Source organism: Caretta caretta, chromosome 2 (assembly GCF_965140235.1).
Source record: "Caretta caretta isolate rCarCar2 chromosome 2, rCarCar1.hap1, whole genome shotgun sequence".
Classification (NCBI taxonomy): domain Eukaryota; kingdom Metazoa; phylum Chordata; order Testudines; family Cheloniidae; genus Caretta; species Caretta caretta.
This window is the reverse complement of record NC_134207.1, coordinates 51897980-51920399: the sequence shown is the minus strand read 5'-3', so window position 1 is coordinate 51920399 and position 22420 is coordinate 51897980. Positions and strand designations below refer to the sequence as shown.

Sequence of the window (22420 nt, the reverse complement as noted above, 5' to 3'; positions counted from 1 at the left end):
TAAATGTGTCATTTCTTGACTTCCTTCACTATGTAACTCTGATGCTTTAACATAGCTGTGTTAATTGCTTAGGCCTGGTGTGTGGGTGTATACTGTGCATATTTTTAATGAAATTTTTCTCTCTCTCTCTCCTTTCCTCACTTCCCTCCCACAGTCTTTCCTAAACAAAGCTCATGCTTGCTAATATTTGTGTTGAGCTTTTGAACTCATCTTACTTGAGTGGGTTCAAAATGAGACAATCCCAAGTCTGCCCATTCCTATCTCTCACTGAGTATTGTAATTCTACTGCTGAGGGCAGAGCTTTCTGAGCAGACCCACTCTTAAGCTGGAATTGGCTTTCTGTGGCAATCTTCTTTCCCAGTCCTACCCACTTAATGAAATCCTGGATTCCCAGCTCACTCACAAAGCTGCAAGCAACTGGGGAGCATGTTTAGTCTGTTTCACCAAGAACTTGAATCTCTCAAGCCTTAATACCACAGTGATAGACACCAAGTAAATGCTTGTGGTAGGAATAATTTACATGGAACGCACCTACTATATGTGAAGAATACATCAATTAACACTCAGCCCTAAACCCTGGTAACAGAACAGCCAAGACAAGTTGCTAGCTTCCAACACTCTTACTGACAGCTGCAACAATGAAAAACAAAAAGGTGTCCTGATAACAATATGCTCACAGCTCCTAGGCACCAGGGTAAAATTTGCAAAAGTGATTTAGGCACTGACGAGAAAATCAGTGGGACTTAAACTAAGTCATTTTTGGAAATGGAACTTAAGCACTTCTGAAAATTTTACTCCTTCTTAAAAGCCAGGAAATAGTTTGGAGGCTTTTTCTAAAGAGACCTTTAATATCACAAGCCTAATCTTATATGCACACCAAATATTAATTTCAGCATGTTGCAACTACCATCTTTGTATCATTTGTTCATTCAGGTAGTTGTGAGCTGGTGGGAATGAAATTGGTTTAATTTAGGAAGATAAGGGGGAAGTTAAAGATTCCAGAGTAATTTTTTATTTGAAAAAACACATCAATGGCCTTGAGAGCAACAAATTACCAGTGCTGGTAGTCTTTCCTTAGATGAAATCAAAGAAAAAACCTAAGATCTGCTCTTCTATCAGTGAGGAAGGAAGATTTGGAAGCCCTATGAAGTCAAGTGGGAGTCACCTGTGTCCCTGCACTCACTACTATTTCCTTAAAAGATTAAATGGTACGTGTTTTAGATGGGCTCTAAATCTTCAGATGTATTACATGGCTCCCTATGTTGTTCTCTGGGTTAAATCTAACCAAAGGAACATTTTGGCATGAGATCATTAGTTTAATTAAATACTGAACTAATCTAGGTCAGCCAGGATTTACTGGATATGGAGCTGGGTTGTTTAAAATGACTGATACTCATGTATTGCAAATTCAAAGAATGTATCATAAAGCTGCAAAGCAGGTTGGTCTTGTAAGCTGCACCAAAGTCATGGCTGCGTAGGATTTGGAGGGAAAGGAGTTTGTTAGCCAGTAGGTGGAGCTCTGTATTCAACATAGGAACGGTAACAGACTGGGGGACTGAAATCTGCTTAGCAGGCTCCTGCTTCCAAATAGAATTTTATTTCAATCTCACTAATTGATCATCTGGCAAAGAAAAGGGCATTGCATGTAGGAATGTAAATTTTAAAGGGAAGAAAAAGGTTTTCTGGTTCAGAGCTCAAATACGCCTACAGTTACTGACCTGTTTTGCCTCCATATCCCTGCTTGGTTTCCCATTCTGCACATTTAACGTGTGCAGAGAGGAGACCCAGTCATGCAATGTTTGCTGGGGTGCCCTCCTGTAAGCATTTGAGACCGAACCAAGATTTGATGAGTTGAATCCTTGACTTGCAGGTGAATTTTTAAAAAAGTGCCTGTGTGACTTGAGTGCCAGACTGCGAAGTGACTTTGTGCTTTTGAAATGGTTACACTTAGCTTTCTTTCTCCCAGCCCCAACTTTAATTAGAGCTGGGTAAGTGGTTTATTGAATTCCTTAGTGCTAATTTTAATTTGCTTGAAAAAGACTATTTTGTCACACCTCAGAATCCCTGCGGTATCCCTTCAAAAAAATATCCTCACCCAAAAGTATTAAATCCCCAAAAACGCCTTGTAAAGGATATAAAATGTTCTCCATGAAGGACAAGAGTTGTCAGGCAGAAGCAGGCTTTCAGGGGACTATACTGTGCATGGCATCTATATAATAGAACAGCTAAATGCAAAACAATCCTTAATACTTCACATTCACAAATCATTGTGTGGGTGTTAACTGATCCTCATATTATACCCGGGAGAGAGGGAGGTAAGAAGTCTATCCCCTTGGTACAGACACAGAAAGAAGTGATCTGATTTACTGAAGGCTACAAATGGTGATGGAGGTAGAGTTTAAGACTTTGTTGAAATGTTTTTTTCTTTGCGTCTCTGCTCTGTCTAGTAACCTTTACAGCTTCTCTCAGCCTTCTGTGCAGCCTTCTTAAACATTAGAGCCAAAACTAAATGCCAGCCATGGTTAAAGCTCTGTGTAAGCTCAAAAGCTTGTCTCTCACCAGCAGAAGTTGGTCCAGTGAAAGATGTTACCACACCTACTTTATCTCTCTAGTGTCCTGGGAACAACACTGCAACAGCCAGGGCAGGGTTAAATCACAATGATCCAATAGTTCTCATTTTGCTTCAGATCACTGCTACTAAAACAAAGTACATGCAAGAAATTGTGTATGTGAATGGAATAGATGAAATGAATTGATTGGGTCACTGCTGACTTGCATGTGGGCTGCAGCGTAAAGTAAAATAGCTTCAAAAGTTAATAGCTGAGCGTGGGTGGCAGTGATCCTCTTACTTTTGAGGGTGAAACCTGATTTAAACATAAGGCTCCCAATGGTTTGAAAGCTTTGTCAGCAAAATAATCCTAATTTGCATTAGTTCAGGGTTCATCTGACCTAGAAAAATCAACCACGCATCCACAAACTCCAGATGTGATGGTTTCTAGCAACATTAACTTGGTTGTGAGGAGCTTCCTATATACTGTAGGATACAGTTTTAGTAACACCCTATTGTTTACAATTCAGAAAAGAAACATTAATACAAAATATCACATGGCAGATCCTTGTTAATGGAGCTATATGGATGTATGTGATCTGAGGATCTGGCCCACAGTTTGTGCTCTGTGGCCTACTATCAAGGCTGATTCCCTACTCTGGCACTTTGAGTGCAGAAGGTGGGGGCCCACAAGGATTTTAAAAATTAATACTGTGCACTCCAGGCTGGTATTAAACTCCCACACTTACAGGTTTTCTCTGACCTTGGTTTGGTAAACACTGCCACCACCCAAATGCAAAAAAACCCCTTGAACCCAGGAAGAAGTACTTGGGAATTCCTCCCTTTGGAGTACCCTCAAGCTCTTTTGCCCCGCTCTGGGGAAGAGCTGAAAAAGAAAACAAAGGAAATTAGCTGTTGCTACCAGCTAAGTAAACAACATATGCACAAACCTTTTAGGGACACAAAAATTCAGTCCTGTTCTTAAAAAAGGTAAAATTTATTAAAAACAAAAAGAAAGGAAATACATTTGCAACTTAGGCTTTTTGCTAATCTTAAAAGAAACAATTACAAAAATTAAGCATCAAGATAGCTCTCTTGAGGTTCAGCTTAAAGGTTACAAGCAAAACAAAAGCATCTGGGGTTAGCTCAGGGGAGTCCATTAGCCATAAGAAATAAACAGAAATAAACCTAATCACGTCTTTCTAAACATTTCTGATATACTTACACATTTGGAGTTTCAGATAAGTAGTGTTGAGGTATGATTTGATGTTTTTTCATACCTGATTTTAAAGCTACTTACAGCATTGCTGCTATGTCTCTCTGCTCTTTCTTGGAGAACCACAACACACAGACAGAGGAAAGTTTTTTTCCCATTTTGAAAAGTTCTAGCCTTCCCATTGGCTCTTTTGGTCAGGTGCCCACTCCCTTCCTTTACTCGGGGAATGTTGTTAACCCTTCAAGCAAACAGAGAACAGCCACCAAGAGGGATTTTTATAGCTAACTGGCTGGCTGGGTTTCAATAAAAGGGAGCTACCCTCCCCCCCAATTCATTTATCACACCTACCAAACAGCACTAGGGCTTAGATCCTCAAAGGTATTTAGGCTCCTAATTCCCATTGATTTCAATGCAAGTACTGAGCCTAAATGCCTTTGAGAACCTGGGCCTAGAAACCTTGGTCTGGAGTCTTTCCTGTGCCAAGATCTGCTTCACCGGTCCCATTGGAGTAGTAGGTGCAGGAGCCACCAGCTGAGAACTCCACAGTTCAGGGAAAAGAATCTGTCCCCTTAACTTTTGAACTATCCTAACTCTTCTGTGATTGATTTCACTGCAACGGGAGCCGGGGATGCTCATTTGAAAATCAGGCCACCGATTATGTGCTTAACTTCAGACACCCGGGTTTCAAAACATCAGCCTCCACCAAGACTTTGCTAAATAAAGGATTTAAATATTTCTGGCCTCTATGCAGAGAATGTTTATGCCTGGCAGCATCTAGGGGAATTCTTTGCATGTACAGACTCTTTCAAGTGTAAAATGTGATGTTAATTAATACCCAAGGACAAGCTCAAGTTTTCACTGCTTATATTCCTTCGTTGCACACAAATTTGTGGATTGATTTGGTCAGCCTTAACTGAACCTCAAGAGCTGCTTTTTACCTGTTTATTTCTTATTAGAATTAGGATCAGGTAAGCCAGATCAGACTTGCAGGCCCCCATAGAAAATGGAGCAGCAGCAGCAGCAAGTCCATTATTATGTCAACTTCTCAGTTAAAACAGCATTTTGACTCCTTCCAAAAATTCTCCAAAATGACCCAAATTTCTCACTTCTGGCTCTTTGCCATAAAAGTTGTTATTTTTTTTTCTCTTTTAAACTATATTTGAAGAGAATTGGACAAGGCCAGGTCTACACTGGGACAATGAAGTGTATCCAAAACCATGTTAATACTTTATCTGTTTGTGGCTAATCCTAAAAGGAACCTAGGTCACTGAGATGCTGCTTGTCTGTCTGTATGCGTGCCTCCCGCCCATCCCAATCACTGTAATATCTGAGCTCAGCACCATCTTTAATGTATTTATCCTCACACCATCTCTACGAGGTAGGGCACTGCTGTTATTCCATTTTACAGATGAGGAATGGAAGCACTTAGGGTTTGCCTATGGGGGGTGTCATAAATATAAATGAAAGGGTAACCACCTTTCTGTATACAGTGCTGTAAAATCCCTCCTGGCCAGAGGAAAAACCCTTTCACCTGTAAAGGGTTAAGAAGCTAAGATAACCTCGCTGGCACCTGACCAAAATGACCAATGAAGAGATAAGATACTTTCAAACCGGGGGGGTGGAGAGGAAAACAAAGGGTCTGTCTGTCTGTGTGATGCTTTTGCCAGGAACAGATCAAGAATGCAGCTCAGAACTCCTGTAAAAAGTTAGTAAGTAATCTAGCTAGAAATGCATTAGATTTCCTTTTGTTTAAATGGCTGATAAAATAAGTTGTGCTGAATGGAATGTATATTCCTGTTTTTGTGTCTTTTTGTAACTTAAGGTTTTGCCTAGAGGGATTCTCTATGTTTTGAATCTGATTACCCTGTAAGGTATTTACCATCCTGATTTTACAGAGGTGATTCTTTTACCTTTTCTTTAATTAAAATTCTTCTTTTAAGAACCTGATTGTTTTTACATTGTTCTTAAGATCCAAGGGTTTGGGTCTGGGTTCACCTGTACAAATTGGTGAGGATTTTTATCAAGCCTTCCCCAGGAAAGGGGGTGTAGGGCTTGGGGGGGGATATTTTGGGGGAAGACGTCTACAAGTGGGCTCTTTCCCTGTTCTTTGTTTAACATGCTTGGTGGTGGCAGCATAGGGTCCAAGGACAAGGCAAAGTTTGTACCTTGAGGAAGTTTTAAACCTAAGCTGATAAGAATAAGCTTAGGGGGTCTTTCATGCAGGTCCCCATATCTGTACTCTAGAGTTGAGAGTGGGGAAGGAACCTTGACAGGGGGATAAAAACTCCATGGCTGGCCCCGTCAACTGACTCAGGCTCACGGGGCTCAGGCTTCAGGGCTGAAAAGTTGCTTTGTAGACATTTGGGCTGGGGCTGGAGCTGGAGCCCAAGCTCTGAGATGAGCAACAATTGAGGGTACCAGAACTTGGGCTCCAGTTCAAGCCAGAACATCTGTACAGCAATTTTTAGCCCACAGCCTGAGCCCCGTGAGCCTGAGTCAACTGACCCCAGCCAGGGCAGGGCAGGGAATCTTCCTCATTATGTGCATGTACAACACCTGACGTAATAGAGCACCAGTGTTGGTGGGGCCCTGTAAGTACTCTTGTTATATAAAAAGTAAGTAAACAAGAAGGAAAAGAAGAGAGCCCTTAAAATCATGAGTTGACTACCACAAAACCTGGCTGGGAGCCTCACTGAGCCTGTTTAGGATTACCTAGACACAAAGGCAGGGAAGGAGCCCTAAGATGTTTGAGTCCTGAAGCCCTGGAGGGCATTTGCCATAGCTCACAACTGTTTCTTAAACCATTTTTTAAAAGTTTTACATACGACAACAGTAATGCGATGTTAAAACGTCAATACACCACCTGTTCTAATTACACACAAGCCAGATGAACAATGCTTGACAGCCTGTATAATTATAAATGGAAACGGAAATAATTAAAGGGTATTTGATCTATAGAGTCATTCTTAACATCACAGAAAAAAATATCTGTGGCCTCTCTTGTTAGTCTGTAGAATCATCACCAGATGGAAAGGAGAAGGCAAGGGCATTTTAGGTTTAATCTTCTTCTACAAGGTAAGAGAGTAATAAAATCCAGAACAAACCAATAATTTATGAGCAAGAACATTTAGACATTTAAAATTCAGTCAAGCTTTCCCAGGACAATTTTCCTGTACACAGACTACTGTCTCCTCACATCAGTGTGTCATCTAATTTTAACTGCTGTTCAGCCTACAGATTCAGCAGTAGCAGAGTGATGTGCTGTGACATTGGGTGACTCTCTTAATCTCTCTCTTCCTCAATTACCCCTTCTTCCAAGTGGGGAATAATATATTAAAGCACTTTGAGGTGCGAGGGTGGAACGCACAATACAAGTGCAGGCTATTATTATTAATAATAAACATTTAGATTATGGTAGCACCCAAAGCTCCTAGGCACAATGAGACCTCATTGTACTGGGTGCTGTACAAACATAGATAAATCCTTACTCTGGAGGGCTTAAAATGGAAACGTGACACAGACACATTCGGCATGGTGGTTAGTGCACTAACTTCCTCTTGTGCAGACAAGGTCAAGTGTCAGCCAGGGATGAATGCACTCCCTGCTGCCCCCACAGACCTGTCTGCTGGAGCATAAGGGTACAATTTGGCCAGAAGTATTCCTCACCCAGAGGAAGGTGGTCTAGGCACAGCTAATAGTGATGGGACTGGAAAAGACCGATTCAAATTTCCCTCTTGAGCAGAGCTTCTCTCATCACAGCACCTCAGTCTGGCTGGGCCTGAATATCTCCCTCACTTCTCATAGCTCTCCTTGGGCTTGGCTTTTTGCCTGGCTCATTCTTCCCAGTCTGATTATTTCTACATAGCCTCAAAGTGCACTAGAATCTTTGCAGTACAAATAACAATGGGACTGTCTATTGTTCTGTTTGCACAGTGTCTAGCCCAACAAATGGTGGGGAGGGGTTGGGGTAAGGGATAAGAAGGGTTTAAAAAAGCAAGCATGCTATTACCTGGTCTGTCATGCAATACATACATGGAGTTGCGGGTTTGGTATGAGTGCACCCACCCACACAAACAAAAGAGGGATGGGAGAAATGAGTCAGAATATTTTGTGCTTGAAAGGGAGGTAGAAGAAGAAACAGATGCCTTGCTGTGGATGGGGATTTAACTACACACCTCCCATACACACTTTGCAGTGCATGAATTTTAATTTTAGGGCCAGCTGTTGTTCTTGAGGACAAGCTAATTTTAAGCTAACGCTGCCATTAGATCTCAGAGTGACAATGGGAGCAAAATTTCTTCCCCTTATGCCCTTTAATTTACACTCAATGGGCGCTATTTAGCAGAGCTACCATGCAGGCATACACTGTGATCAACTTGCTCCTCCTCCCCAGCTGCCTGAGCCTCCCCTACCACCTTTAAATGACACTTTAAAACACTTCCTTTCAAAAACCTTTTCTGCTTCAAACACAGGCAGCCTGCACAAAACCCCATCTTGTTCTTGATTAAAAGGTGCTCCTTTGTTTGGCTGAGGAATCAAAGTATATGTTGACAGCGTAGATATGACTGTGGTTGCAGTGTTTGTGCCAACCAATGGAAAAAGCGCTGCTTTATAAATAATGTGTCTTGGGGTATCATTACGCATTTCTCTGTATTAACTGTCTCACTTGGCATTGGGACTCAGGCCTGGTCTACACTGAGGGCAGGGGTGGGGCAAAAGCCAGCTAAGTCGGTCTAAGTTACGCAACTTCAGCTATGAAAATAGTGTAGGTGAAGTCGACTTACTTAGAGCTACTTACCGCGACATCTTCACTGCGGTAGGTCGACTGCTGCCACTCCCCCATCGACTCCGCCTACGCTTCTTGCTCTGGTGGAGTACCGGAGTCGACAGGAGAGCGCTCGGTGGTCGATTGATCACTAGATATGATAAATCGACCCCCGCTGGATCGATCACTCTGGAGATAAGTGCCCTAAGAGATGGTTGATTTTAGAAGTGTTTTGAATGTGTTTTAGGAACAGTAGACAAATTTTAAAGAGACAAATTTTCTTCTCTCTAATCTATAACAAAATTATCCAAGATTGTTACACCAGCCTTAAATCCAATTAGAAACTAGTTTATAATCCAACAGGAGGAATTTGCTGCTCGTGGTACACACTATTTCCCATAAGTGCGATGGTTTGATCAACTGCAGACTCAAATGAGAAACTTTAAAGGGGGGAGGGATAGCTCAGTGGTTTGAGCATTGGCCTGCTAAACCCAGGGTTGTGAGTTCACTCCTTGAGGGGGCCATTTAGGGATCTGGGGCAAAAATTGGGGATTGGTCCTGCTTTGAGCAGGGGGTTAGACTAGATGACCTCCTGAGGTCCCTTCCAACCCTGGTATTCTATGAATTGATTCTACATAATTTAGAGTTTCTTCAGGGTGAGGATTTTGGTTATTAAACTGGAGCTGTCCATAAGTACTGGCCTTTTTCAAAAATACCACACAGCATTGCAGGGAAGCTCATGAAACTATATCACACTCACATAGATAAAAAGGGTAGGTCAAATTTTGGATTACAAATTCTAAAATATATTAAAAACCCTGGCTTGGGTTATTTTCCCTGAAAAAGATACAGGGAAAACGGCAAATATAGAACTGTGCCCAGCAAAACAAGGCTGTGACAAAGAAGTACATGATAAAAATAAATGCCCAGAGAGTTAGGGTCTAGAGAGTTAGAGTTAAGGTTTTATAGACAAAGAAACTCCAGGATTTCAGGTATAGGTTTCTGAATGACAAACTCTGACATACAGCAGAACCTAATCCCATTGGAATGTAAAAGGCTATATTTAATGGATAAAGGAAATACCATGGGAAAAGTTTATCATGATTGGCAATCATTTGATCCATCCTCACAGTCTCAGAGGGAAATTGAAGTAGAGCTGCAGAGAGCAGGGGCAGACAAAAACACTTTCTCCTTTGCTAGAAAGAGCAAACATTTGAATCCTGCTAATTTAAAAGGAAAGAAGATAAAAATCAATCACGCAGAACAGTAATTGTTATAGGATGTTACAGAATTTAATTGAACTTACCTGTCTCCATCTACTCTAGATGGTCACATTATTTGGTGTCCAAGACTAAGTAACAGAAATGTGTATGTAATGATACAGGCCAGGATAACTAAGAACTTCTTAAAGGCCAATCTCAAGCTTTATAGTAAAGTACGTAACTATGAACATTATGTTCTACAGCACTGTTCAGAAATCGCAAGGAAATAGCTCCAGGATGGTGGGGGTGAACTAATGATATACGGAGAAAAAGGATTAAGGGGAAGGGGAAATAATTCAAAGCAGGGCTGGCATTAAAACAAAGGAAAAGCAAACACATTACTCCAACTGGAGATTAATGACTACATGGGAGGGTTAGGTGTAGGGTGACCAGATAGCAAGTGTGAAAAATCGGGATGGGGTGAGGGGTAATAGATCTCTATATAAGAAAAAGCCCTGAATATCAGGACTGTCCTCATAAAATTGGGACATCTGGTCACTGATGATTAGGTGATTTGGACTTCACACTGGACAGAGCCTGACAATCCCTAACAAAAACTCTGGTCGCAGTTGCAGAGATTTCAAGGCGCTGGACTTATGCAGGGATTCCCAGAACTCGCCATGCACTGGTAAAAGACAGTTACCTTTTCCTTAACTGGTGTTCTTCAAGATGTGTTGCTCATGTGTATTCCACAATAGGTGTGTGTGCTCGCCATGTGCCCCGGTGCCAGAAGTTTTCCCCCTGGCAGTACCCGTGGGGGTGGGAGTGCCCCCCGCAACCTCTGGAATGGCGCCTCCCTGGTGCAGTATAAGGGGAGCTGCACGTCCCCCCAACCCTCAGTTCCTTCTTGCCGGACAACTCCAACAGAGGGGAAGGAGGGCGGGAAGTGGAATAGACATGAGCAACACATCTTGAGGACCACCATTTACCGAAAAGGTAACTGTTTTTTCGTCTTCGAGTGATTGCTCATGTGTATTCCACAATAGGTGATTCCAAGCTATATCTGTTGGAGGTGGGTAGGAGTTCACAAGTTCCCAGGAGGGAGGACAGCCCTGCCGAACCCAGCGTCATTCCTGGTTAGGGAGATGATCGCATAATGCGAGGTGAACGTGTGAACCGAAGACCACGTGGTGGCCCTACAGATGTCCTGAATGGGGATGTGGGCCACAAAGGCAACCAACGAGGCCTATGCCCAAGTCAAGTGTGCCCTCATAATGGGTGGCGGGGGGACACCCACCAGCTCATAACAGGTACGGATGCACGAAGTGATCCAATTGGAAAGCCGCTGAGTGGAAATCGGCTGGCCTCTCGCGCACTCAGCTGAGGCAACGAATAGTTGCAAGGACTTTCTGAACGGCTTGGTCCACTCGAGGTAGAAAGCCAGAGCCTGTAGCACATTGAGTGTGTGGAGACGGTGCTCCTCACTGGACACGTGGGGCTTGGGGCAGAGGACCAGTAGAAAAATGTCCTGACCCATGTCGTAAGCAGAGACCACCTTCAGGAGGAATGCAGGGTGTGGGCAGAGCAGGACCTTATCTTTATGAAAAACCGTGTATGGTTCAGGTTCCTACTGCGGGCCCAGGGGTCTAGAATATGGGAAAAGATGGTCCAATCCCTTGAGGAACCGGCCAGTCATAGCATGGGAAAATACCATGTGCCCCTGCACTGGCGGATGGAAGGCTGATATGGTTGCCAGGTGCACCTTGACTGACGAAGGCGCCAGGTCCTGTGCTCTCAGGTGGAGCAGGTAGTCAAGAATAAGCTGGATTGGGGCAGTCACGGGAGAGACACCGTGGTCTTCTGCCCATCTAGAAAAATGGGACCACTTTGCCAAATAAGCACGGCGAGTGGAGGGCCGTCTACTTTCAAGGAGGATGCGCTGAACCTTTTCTGAGCACATCCTCTCCTCTCCACCTAGCCACTGAGCAGCCACACCGTGAAGTGAAGAGCTGCTAGGTTGGGCTGGAGGAGGCGGCCCTGGTCCTGAGAGAGCAGGTCCAGGTGGGGCGGCAACGGCCATGGCGGAGCTACCCCCAAACCCGTGAGGGTCCCGTACCAATGTTACCTGGGCCATACCAGGGCAATCAGGATGACCCGGGCCTTGTCCGGCTTTACCTTCTCCAGAACCCTGCTGATTAGAGGGAATGGGGGAAAGGCGTAGAGAAGCCGGCCTGACCAGGACAGGAGAAAGGCATTGGAGATAGCACACCTCCCCAGGTCCCCCTGGAGCAGAACCAGGGGCATTGCCGGTTCTGCCAAGTTGCGAATAGGTTCACCTGGGGAGTTTCCCACCTTCAGAAGAGCCGATGGGCCACTTCCAGGTGGAGGAACCACTCGTGAGGAAAAGTCCCTGCTCAAGAGATCCGCTCTCTCGTTCTGGGCGCCTGGTAGGTGGAAGGCCTTCAGGTGGATGTCGTGGGCTATACAGAAGTCCCACAGACTGAGGGCTTTGTGGCAGAGGGCAGAGGATTGGGCCCCACCTTGCCTGTTGATATAGAACATTGAGTCCATGTTGTTCATGAGGACCATGACTACCTTGCCCTCCAGGTGCGAGCAGGCCATACATGCCTGAGTTCCTTGATGTTTATATTCAGGGTCAGGTCTTGGGCCGACCACAGGCCTTGGGTCTGAAAGTTCCCCACATGGGCCCTCCAACCAAGGTCTGACGCGTCGGACACCAGTTCCAATGATGAGGCCCTGTCTCTGAAAGGGACCCCTTGGAGCATGTCGTTTGGGGTGGACCACCACCATAGGGAGGTGATCACAGAGGCCGGCATGGTGAGGACCTTGTCCATCCTGTCCATGGCCTGGGAGAACTTCGAGGCCAACCAGAGCTGGAGGGGCCTCATCCTAAGTCTGGTATGATGGAGCACATACATGCACGCCAACATGTGACCCCCAGAGCTGCAGACAAATCCTGGCTGTTGTCACCGGGAACTTTGAGACTGAGTCGATGAGACCTTTCAGGGTCTTGAATCTCTCTGGCGGGAGAGAGGCTCTGGCCGATGCTGTGTCCAGGAGCGCCCCGATAAACTCTATGTGTTGGACCAGGACTCATGTGGATTTGGTGCTGTTTACCAACAGGCCCAAGGCAGTGCATGTGGACAGAAGGAGCGCCACGTGATCCCTCATCTGCGACCGGGAGATGCCCTTGACCAGCCAATCGTCCAGATAGGGAAAAAACTGGACTCCGCCTGTCTGAGGTAGGCCGCTACCACCGTCATGCATTTTGTAAACACGCTGGGGGCAGTGGACAGACCAAATGGGAGGACTGTGAATTGGTAGAGATTCTGTCTCACCACGAAATGGAAGAAGTGCCTGTGCCCCTCAAATATGTGGATGTGGAAGTACGTGTCCTGAAGATTGAGGGCAGCACACCAGTCCCTGGGATCCACGGAGGGGACGATGGAGGCCAGGGAAACCATACGGAACTTGAGTTTCACCATGTACTGGTTCAGACCTCGCAGGTCCAGGATGGGTCTGAGCCCCACTTTGGCCTTTGGAATAAGGAAGTATCGGGAGTAATACCTCTTGCCCATGAACTCCTCAGGCACTGCTTCTACCGCTCCTAGTCCTAGGAGCTGCCCCACCTCCTGCTCGAGCAGAACCTCATGCGAGGGGGCCCCCAGTAGGGATAGGAGTTAGGGGGGTGGTTGGGCGGGGAGGAAGTAAACTGGAGGGTGTAACCCCGGGAGATGGTGTTGAGGACCCATCGGTCCGAGGTTAGCCGCGACTATTTCGGGAGGAAAGAACACAACTGGTTGGAGAAAGGGAGCTTTATTGAGGGTGGATCCCTGATGAGGACTGATGGGGTGCCCCTGAGCATCCCGTCAAAAGTGCCTTTTCCCTGCCTGCTTGCCCTTAGAGGAGCCAGGCTAGGGGGCCAGCTGAGACTGCCTCTGAGGGCGTCTCTTATTGTCCCGCTGTTTCTTGTGGGCAGCCTCATACTTCTTGTGGGTGACCTCATACGCACACCTATTGTGGAATACACATGAGCAATCACTCGAAGAACTACTAGGGCTATTTGAAAAATGTTCATGAAAGAGGCAAAAACCCAGGAAAACATTTATCAAGTTTTGAATTGAAATCCTCATTTACTACCGTTCTGCTAGATACACAGCCAACTGCTGGCCATACCACTACTGGGCTCTGGTTTGAAGCTATGGACTAACTCCAATAAAGAGAAAGTAGAAGAAGCCAAACTGGGAATGGAATTTATTGCTGCTCTAAGCAGTGCTCTCATGTATATTCTCAGAATATTGTTTCAGAGAGCCTACCACCTAACATGGCTACATCTTATTATCCCCCAGTCCTATTCTAGGACTTTGCCACTCAAATGCTGTGGCGTTCCAAACAGATGAGTCAGAGGGAAGGTAGCAGGAGCTTGTAAGGAGGATCATGCTGCATAGGCTCCACTCACCTGTAAATTTCAGGCCTGGTTTCATTGTGCATTTGCTCCCCCCCCCCCCCTTGAGTAGACCCCAACAGAGCATTTTTGCTCATAGTAATTAATGGTTCATTGTCAAAGTGGGATAGGCACAACATGAAGTTCCACAGGGATCCATTTTTGGTTCACTACTGTTCAGTGTTTTCATTCATTCATTTTACAGGGCACATTAGAGTACACTAATCAAATGAGAGAGATGCAAAACTGGGACAGATTGCAAATACTTTAGAGGATAGAAATAAAAATCCAACTTGTTATTGATAAAGGTGAGAAATAGTCTGAAATAAAAGCAAGACTCACTAAATAAGCATGAGGTAGTTGGGGCAGGAAAGAGTAGTCAGGCACTAATACAGAAAGGAAGAATATTAGCTCTGGGAGCAATACGGGCTAGGCAATGTTAATAGAAAACAACCTCCAGGTTGGAGTAGATGATACAATGTATCAACTCTGGCAGAACAGAGGCAAGGACATTATTGGGTTGTAATCCATCTATATAGTTGACTCTGCTCTGATTTCAATTTGCATGCTACACCCATTGACAACAGCACAAACAAAAAAATCCACAATTCAGTGCTTATGAATGGAACCACTGCCAGCTGGTTTTTGTTGGATTAGAATCAGAATGTTTGAAATAACTGTATAGAAGGGTATTTGAGCTTGAAAAGAACCTTACAAAAAGTGAATTTTAGAGAAACAAAGAGGTAAAAAATTAGCTACTGGTGATGTTCAAGATGACTTTGTGTTGCTGAACTCCAAAAGGAATTACTTTTGTATTTCTATCAGTGGTGTAACTACATTGAAGTCCCATATTGTATGCTATGTGGATTTACATAAGGTGATACTAAGTATTTGCTCCACAAAATTGCATTTTTTGTTTAGCTGCATCTGACTATTACAGGGAAACCTTAGTCAGTACATTTCAAATGCATTGTATGAATAATTGATTTAAAAACTTACTGTGTCAATCCACATAAGTATCTGAGAGGTACCAACTGGAAGTGTGCTTAAAGGGAATAGAGGCTACACACAAGATACGGCAATTAAAGCCCAGTTTATAAGAACAGAGGCATACAGTAGAACCTCAGAGTTACAAACACCTTGGGAATGGAGGTTGTTCATAACTCTGAACAAAACGTTATGGTTGTTCTTTCAAAAGTTACAACCAAACATTGGCTTAATACATGTTTGAAACTTTCCTAGGCAGAAGAAAAATGCTGCTTTTAACCATCTTGATTTAAATGAAACAAGCACACACAGTTTCTTTGCCTTGTCAAATCTTTTTTATAAACTTTCCCTTAATTTTTTTTGTAGTTTATGTTTAACACAGTACTGTACTGTATTTGCCCTTTCTTTTTGGTCTCTGCTGCTGCCTGAGTATTTCTGATTCCAGATGAGGTGTGTGGGGCTGACTGGTCAGTTCGTAACTCTGGTATTCTACTTTACTACAATCTTTACGGAGGGCAGGGCAAAACAAAATCACCCACAAATCTGGACCCTCCCATTTAACTGCTTTGTAAAATTTTTGTATTTAGGCTTATATTCATTAAATGAGTAAAGGCAGACAGAAAATTAACATAGGTGGAGAATTTTAAAACAGAGTTGTCTAAATGATCAGCGAAATTCAAGATATTTTTAAAAACATTTGTAATCCTAAAACCAATACTATTTTAGTCCATTTAGTTCAGACCTGTTTTTTAAACATGTAAGTGATTGCTGGGATTTGATGACAAGTTATCAAAAAAGATAAGTAATTTTAAATGTACCAGAAGTCAGTAATTGTATTGAATTCTCTGGATGCCTTAAAGGCTATCCCAGTAGGATATTCAAACTCTTTAATCACTTTTTATTTTACCTTCAGTAGAAGTACAGTAAGTTTCCCGATATGTTGTGCAGCATTCCTACATTTTCATGCAGACATTAAATTTTGGTACAAAGATGACTGAGTTTAGACTAGAAGTTGAACAACTGTATGACATAAATAAGACACTGCCGATCTGTCTTTCAGATAGATTTTTATACTTTTCTCTCACAAGGCACTGAAAATCTTTCTACCAAACAGATAAAGAAAGTTGATGTGATGTCTGTAGTTTTATTTCCCCAGAAGGGTTCATACAGTTCTACATAAAGATTATATATACAGCCTGAAATACAAAGTTAGCTTTGAAAACTCCAGCACATAGACACTGCATATTAACAGCATTAAACAAAGGAGTGAGTGAAATGGGGTGGTTGGGGGTGGGGAGAAGGGGGAGCATTCTTCCCACTAGAAAAGCAGAAGAAAACAAGGCACTTTCAGTAAATAAGTACAGAACAGAAACAAGCTGTATGAAAGATTTCATAAAGCTTACCCAGAGTACTACAGCTAACTTCCGTAGCAATGAACAAGTAAAATACAAAAAGGCATAACATAATCCTCTCCCTCCCTGCAACTCCCCTTTCTCAAAAGAAATTAGCCAATTGAACTTGGCACAAATGAGTTAATTATTATAAAGTGCATCACCTGGCTTAATACATTTTGAAAAATAGGCTATAGAATGTTTTGTAGCAATATTCCCATGTGTACAATATATCGAAACAAAAATACATTGAAACTAGATTCAACCTAATTATGAATGTGAAGAAAAAATATGGCTTTTTATTTATTTATTTATTTTTACAAATCATTCAGTCATCTCCATATAATCTAGATTATGTTTAAAAAAACCCAAAGTATGTATGCATTAGCAAGAAGGTAAGAGGTAGTGTTCTGGATAAAAGGCAACATTGCTGATTTTATCATTAAGTGGGAGTGTGACAAAGGTGTAGGATATAAAGATGCATTACTGAACTAAATCAATTATTACAACATGCTACAACGGGATGAACATACACCATGTGTTGGGTTTCCATGGCTCACTTCTTTCAGCAACTACTACAAGTCTGTTTTATTAAAATGTCCATTGATAATCTCATTTCATAAATCCTTTTCTTTTGTCACTGCAAGTCTTATTTTATTGCATTAAAACTCCAGAGAAATTTTCATTTAGAACTTTAAAAACATAGTAGCTCCTAGTCTTATTAAACCCAACTTGTGTTCATCTTTACTTCAATGAGCATTAATTTATGGCTATATAAGAATGTGAAAAAACAAACAAACAGATGAACACATTAAATGTATCACATCTGTAGCAACATGCAATACGTAACATGTCACATGTGACTGGTGACTACACATACGTAGCTTTAGCTAGCAAATCATCATGATCTTCTGTGTTCAGTACTTAAGAATCTAGGCATAGCTGAATTTAGCCCTAATTAGATTGTATAATATATTAAATATATAAAGGCTGGATAAAAACTGAATCAAAGCAGCAATGAGTATATTTCCTATGTGAATAATTTGTAAGGATTTGTTTATGTAAACAATCAATGTGTGCATTCTTGCTCTTTGCTGTAAATTCTTTACAGCTATGCATGCTTTTACCTATGAATAGTCTGTCCCAAGCATTATGAAACTTTTGAAGGTAATGACAGCTGCTGTTAATTTATTCCTCTTCATCAGCAGTATATGCTACTTCAGCAACTTCAATTTCTGGTACAGAGTTTTCAGCCAATAAGCCACTCCAGCATGTCTGATGATTCTCTTTATCAGAGCTGCAACAACAGATCAATAAGTAAGTCATACAGAAACCAGTTTGTTGCTCTGTATTAATTTCATGCCTCTCATCTGCAAAACATTTGCAAAACTAGGTAACTACTACTCACTGCAAGTCTACAACCTCCTCTTCTCCAAGGTCCATATCAAATACATTGTACAGCTGCTAATATTGTGCAGTAAACAGTTTTGTGCTACACAGATGAGTAGTATGTCTATACAGTCAAGTACTTAATGTATTTTAAGTTAAAAAATAAAGTTGCATTTACCAGCTGTCATCTCCCAAGGCACCCTGATCTGCTTCTATTGCAGAAGACTCCACCTCACCACTGCACTCACTTTCTTCTCCTGACATTCTGCGTGTTTTCCCATTTCCTAAAGACAAATCCCTACAGCAAATTCAAGAGAGACATTTATGTAGAATATAACCAATATATTTGACAAAACATTCAGTAGTGAATCAGCACTTGAAGAGCCACTAATGCTTCATTTTAAATGAGACATTTTGTTTAGAAACAACTATCATTCCCCCTACTTACCCCTCTTGTTTCTTTTATTATTAGAAAGTTCCATAGTTTACGCAGGATCTTTGTTTTGGAGCAGCTCATCAGCTCCAGCTGCTTATTCCTCACCTGAAGCTAATCCTCTGTCCTTCATATCACAAAATGATTCTGATGCCCCAAACAGAGGACTGTGATTTCAGGTAAGAGATCAGCAGCGAATGCAGATGAATGTTAAACAATATTTCTTAAGGCTCTACTTCATCGGTTCCAAGGCCAGAAGGGATCATTGTGATCATCTAGTCTGACCTCCTGTACAACATAGGTCATAGAAAATTGCCAATGATAGAGAATAAGTGGTATTGGTGGATATAACAAACACACAATTTTTTTCACAAGTTTGCCTAAGTAGGATAGTGTTTCATTAACAATGAAACATAGAAAGGTAACAGGGTCTTTCCTGAAGCATGGTGGGACAAAAATGACTAGGTCAGTGGCAAGTTCCTGTACTACAGATCCTGGCTAAAAATGGGTATTTTGCCATGAGAATATGGATTGTCCCCAGAGCATATTACGTCCGTGAAATATATCTGGCACTTAATTGTAACATTAATGAAGTACAAAGCTGTTTGTTTTTTCATACTATTCATTAATTCCTTCTCATTCCTGCCTCCATCTCTTCTCTCCACCTCAGTCAAATTTATTCTTTTCCTGTCCAAACATACATCTCTGCCAATCCCTACTCCTACTACTTTTTTTAAAAAAGGTAAAGCTGCTTTCAAAGTAGAGTGTTCTGAAAAGAAGAAACTGTAGTTGGACGGGAAACATTTAAAATTTGTTTGAAAACAATCTTATGACAGTAGATCTTCAGATTGGTTGAAATTTAAGCTATAAAAAGCATAATATTTATAACTTTATTTATTGTGACTGGTGGCTTGTTTGTGAGTTTTCCTAATCTTTTTTGCAATAGCTGCAGTAACAGTTCCTCAAACTATTTTCTTATTGTGTTAATGACTAAATTCAAGTCATGCATCCAACACCATATTCATTGTTTTAGTGAACTTGTATATGCCATAGCACACATCTCTAGAGCTTTTCAAGCACCTAACATGGCTTTGAGGACTCATTCCTTTCCAAATAAAATTCCAGAATGATAGATTCAGCAGGTCTTGCAGAACTCTCAATATTTCAACATCATCTCCCCTGGGTCTGCTGCATACTTTAGCAGATATGCACAATAAAATTTTATTATGAAGCCCTGCCACCACTTTTTCTTTGATTTAAAGAGCTTTGAAACAGGACTACAAATTATTTATCTGCTGCAGCATGCCAAGCACCTCAGAGCAACAAAGTTAAAACTACAAACACACATGAAATACAAGAGATGAAACCACAAGAACAGATCAAGCAATCATTTTGCCATGTCAAAGGCTTTCAGATATAGGGGAACTTTAAAACTTCTAAAGCAAGCCAAATAAACCACCATTCTCACTTCCAGGAAGGCATTCCACACACGAAGGACTGCAGAGGCAAAGTTCGGACTGTACTTAACCTTCTTACCTGTTCTCACTGATCTTAGAGGAGGTGGAACAGTATGATTGGCAAAATGATTTAAAAAACAAACACAGAACATTTCCTTAGCTAGCCCCTCAACATATGAGAAAGCATTATTTAAAACGCTGCCTTCTGCACAGCCACTTGACTGATGTATCTGGATAGCTACTAACATCAGTCTGTGAAATTTTGAAAATACTGAAGCCACAACATACCTAATTCTCTTCTCTACAGTATCTATATGAAGTTGTTTTTCACTTAATAATTTCTTCAATGATTCCACTTCCCTTTGTTTTTCAATAAGTTCTTTTTGGAGACGGTAATTAGTTTCCTCCAGAGTTTCACAAAAAGCCTAAAAGAAAATTTCAAGGTTAGTTGCCAGTAACCCTAGTGGACTGAGTTTACGGCTTTTCTTTTAAAAATGTACAATAGTTACAGGGTTATAGTTGCTTTTCTTTGTATTGATCCCCTGAAGAGCTGTCTAATGAATTTTAAAAGTTGTAGTTTTGTCTTTAATAAAAAGATGTAACTGGCTTTGAACCATTTATTACACCATACCACAACTGAAATACTTTTGCCATGTCACACCAGACATTTATGTAACCAACTGCAAAATAAATACAGGATTGACAAAGTAGGCCCTCATCCTGAAAGTAATCCTTGCATGTATACCCTACTGAATTTCACAGTGAACTCTCTCCAGTTTTAATGTGTAAGGCTAAAGTATACTGCTATATAGCCATTTAATGCAGGATATGGTACAAGTCTTGGCATCTAGCCTACTGTTCTATTACTGTTAGCAGTAAGTCTGCCACCAGTAATGAGCACTTCTGATTGCTTCAACATAAAAGTCCATCGCTGAATAACAATTAATGAAATTGGTGGTAATATTTACAATTATATAGATTTGAAACAAAACACAATGTATCCCCAATTCAAAGATATTTCTATACATTAAAAGATATCTGACTTTACATTACTTCATGGTTTAAAAGTTAATTCATCTTATTGACTATAGTATAGTAAATTCCTAGGCCATTAGAAACAAACTCCTATGGTATAGTAAATTTACCTAGGCCATTAGAAACAAATTGTCAGGTTAGCATGAGTTTTGTTCACACCTGTGCATAGCAGGAATAGTCTTCCAGAAAACACTTGACACCCAATTAAACCTTCACAATGAACATTTTCAGTGAACCCCTAACAATGACTCCAATTAAGCAGGTGTTCCATTTCAGGAAGCCATTTATGTGGATTCTGTTGTATTTTGCAGAATGTCAGAGTATTCCGGGTTTAGAGATTGGTCATTATACATGTACAAGTAGTGTAAGAACATTTATACAAATTCCTTATAAAACTGTATGAACAGCTAGACTAATGCACCTAAATGTTTGTCACATAAATAGTCCACAAAGAAAGAAAAATGTACACACTGAATTAAGAGTCAACAAAGCAGCTGTTAATTGTGCTAAATGGGTACGTACTTTTTAAAAAAAATAACCCTGGAAAATATGGTATATGCATACCTGCTGCCCAAAGAAATTATTGAAATCTGCATGGGACTAAACACCAGTAAGTGTACTATACAAGTTGTTAGGCTGGTAAGGAGATGGATTAGTGCTACCAGAATCTAAGCTTGAGATACCTATCAGGAAAATATGTGTATGATCATTATTGCTATGAACAGAATGCTTGTTTAATTAGCGTGAACTAGTCATTCAACTAGTTTGCATTACTATAAATGGTTTGTTTTTACCTCAGTTTATAATCAAATAGTTAACATGAAAACTGATTTCACCATCTTCGAAATGAAAGTGTATACTATACAAAATGATACACTGAATCCTTGAAGATGTACACAATGATGTACCCAGAGAGAGATTGTCAGAAGTTGGGTTCCAGGTTTCTTTGGGTGGTAAAAGTGGGTCTGGCTGAAGGAGCTGCATCTACATTTTAGCTTCCACCAGCATTAATATGCGTTCATTTGAACCAGTGAGATTCTTTTAAAATTCCCCAATGCAGACATAGCTTTGGACAGCCATGCCTCAATTTGTTTATGGCTTTATAGGTCTAAACTTCAGACTGCATCCAGAAACAAATTGACAGTATAAATTACAATGCACCAAGATAATGTGCTCCCTGCAAAAAGCATTGCTGAAGTTTCCACTGAACTGAAATGCAAGCAAGGGAAGACTGCTGCCACAACAGACAGCTCAATCTGAATCAGAGTTATTTTATCTGCAAAGTAACTCAATGTGAGAAACATGCGATTCTTTTACTAAATGTAAATGGCGTGGATTAACCATCTGTTCACCACCTGAAATATTTCTGCTCATTGGGACTTTGCTGATGCTACTGTGAAGCCAGAAAACTAACTTGTACAACTATGACATACAATTGCAGTAACTTTATCCTGTAGTTTGTCATACTCTAAACTAGACCTTTGCCACTAACACTCTAGCTATCTTCTTACCCACTTCACCTGTGCCAACAA

The 22420-nt window shown here is 41.5% G+C and overlaps 1 protein-coding gene across 6 annotated transcripts in view; it reads right to left on the bottom strand.

Annotated features, from left to right (window-relative positions):
* Window positions 1-16307: 16307 nt before the first annotated feature.
* Window positions 16308-22420, bottom strand: part of SNX16 (sorting nexin 16) — a 30346-nt gene continuing 24233 nt past the window's right edge. For all 6 annotated transcript variants that reach the window (XM_048841044.2, XM_048841047.2, XM_048841046.2 and 3 more), the window contains 3 exons: window positions 20142-20278; window positions 18142-18261; window positions 16308-17871 (listed from right to left, as the gene is read on the bottom strand). In XM_048841044.2, the coding sequence (XP_048697001.1) occupies window positions 17763-17871; window positions 18142-18261; window positions 20142-20278 (366 nt within the window). In that variant the 3' untranslated portion in view covers window positions 16308-17762. The remainder of the gene's footprint in view (window positions 17872-18141; window positions 18262-20141; window positions 20279-22420) is intronic.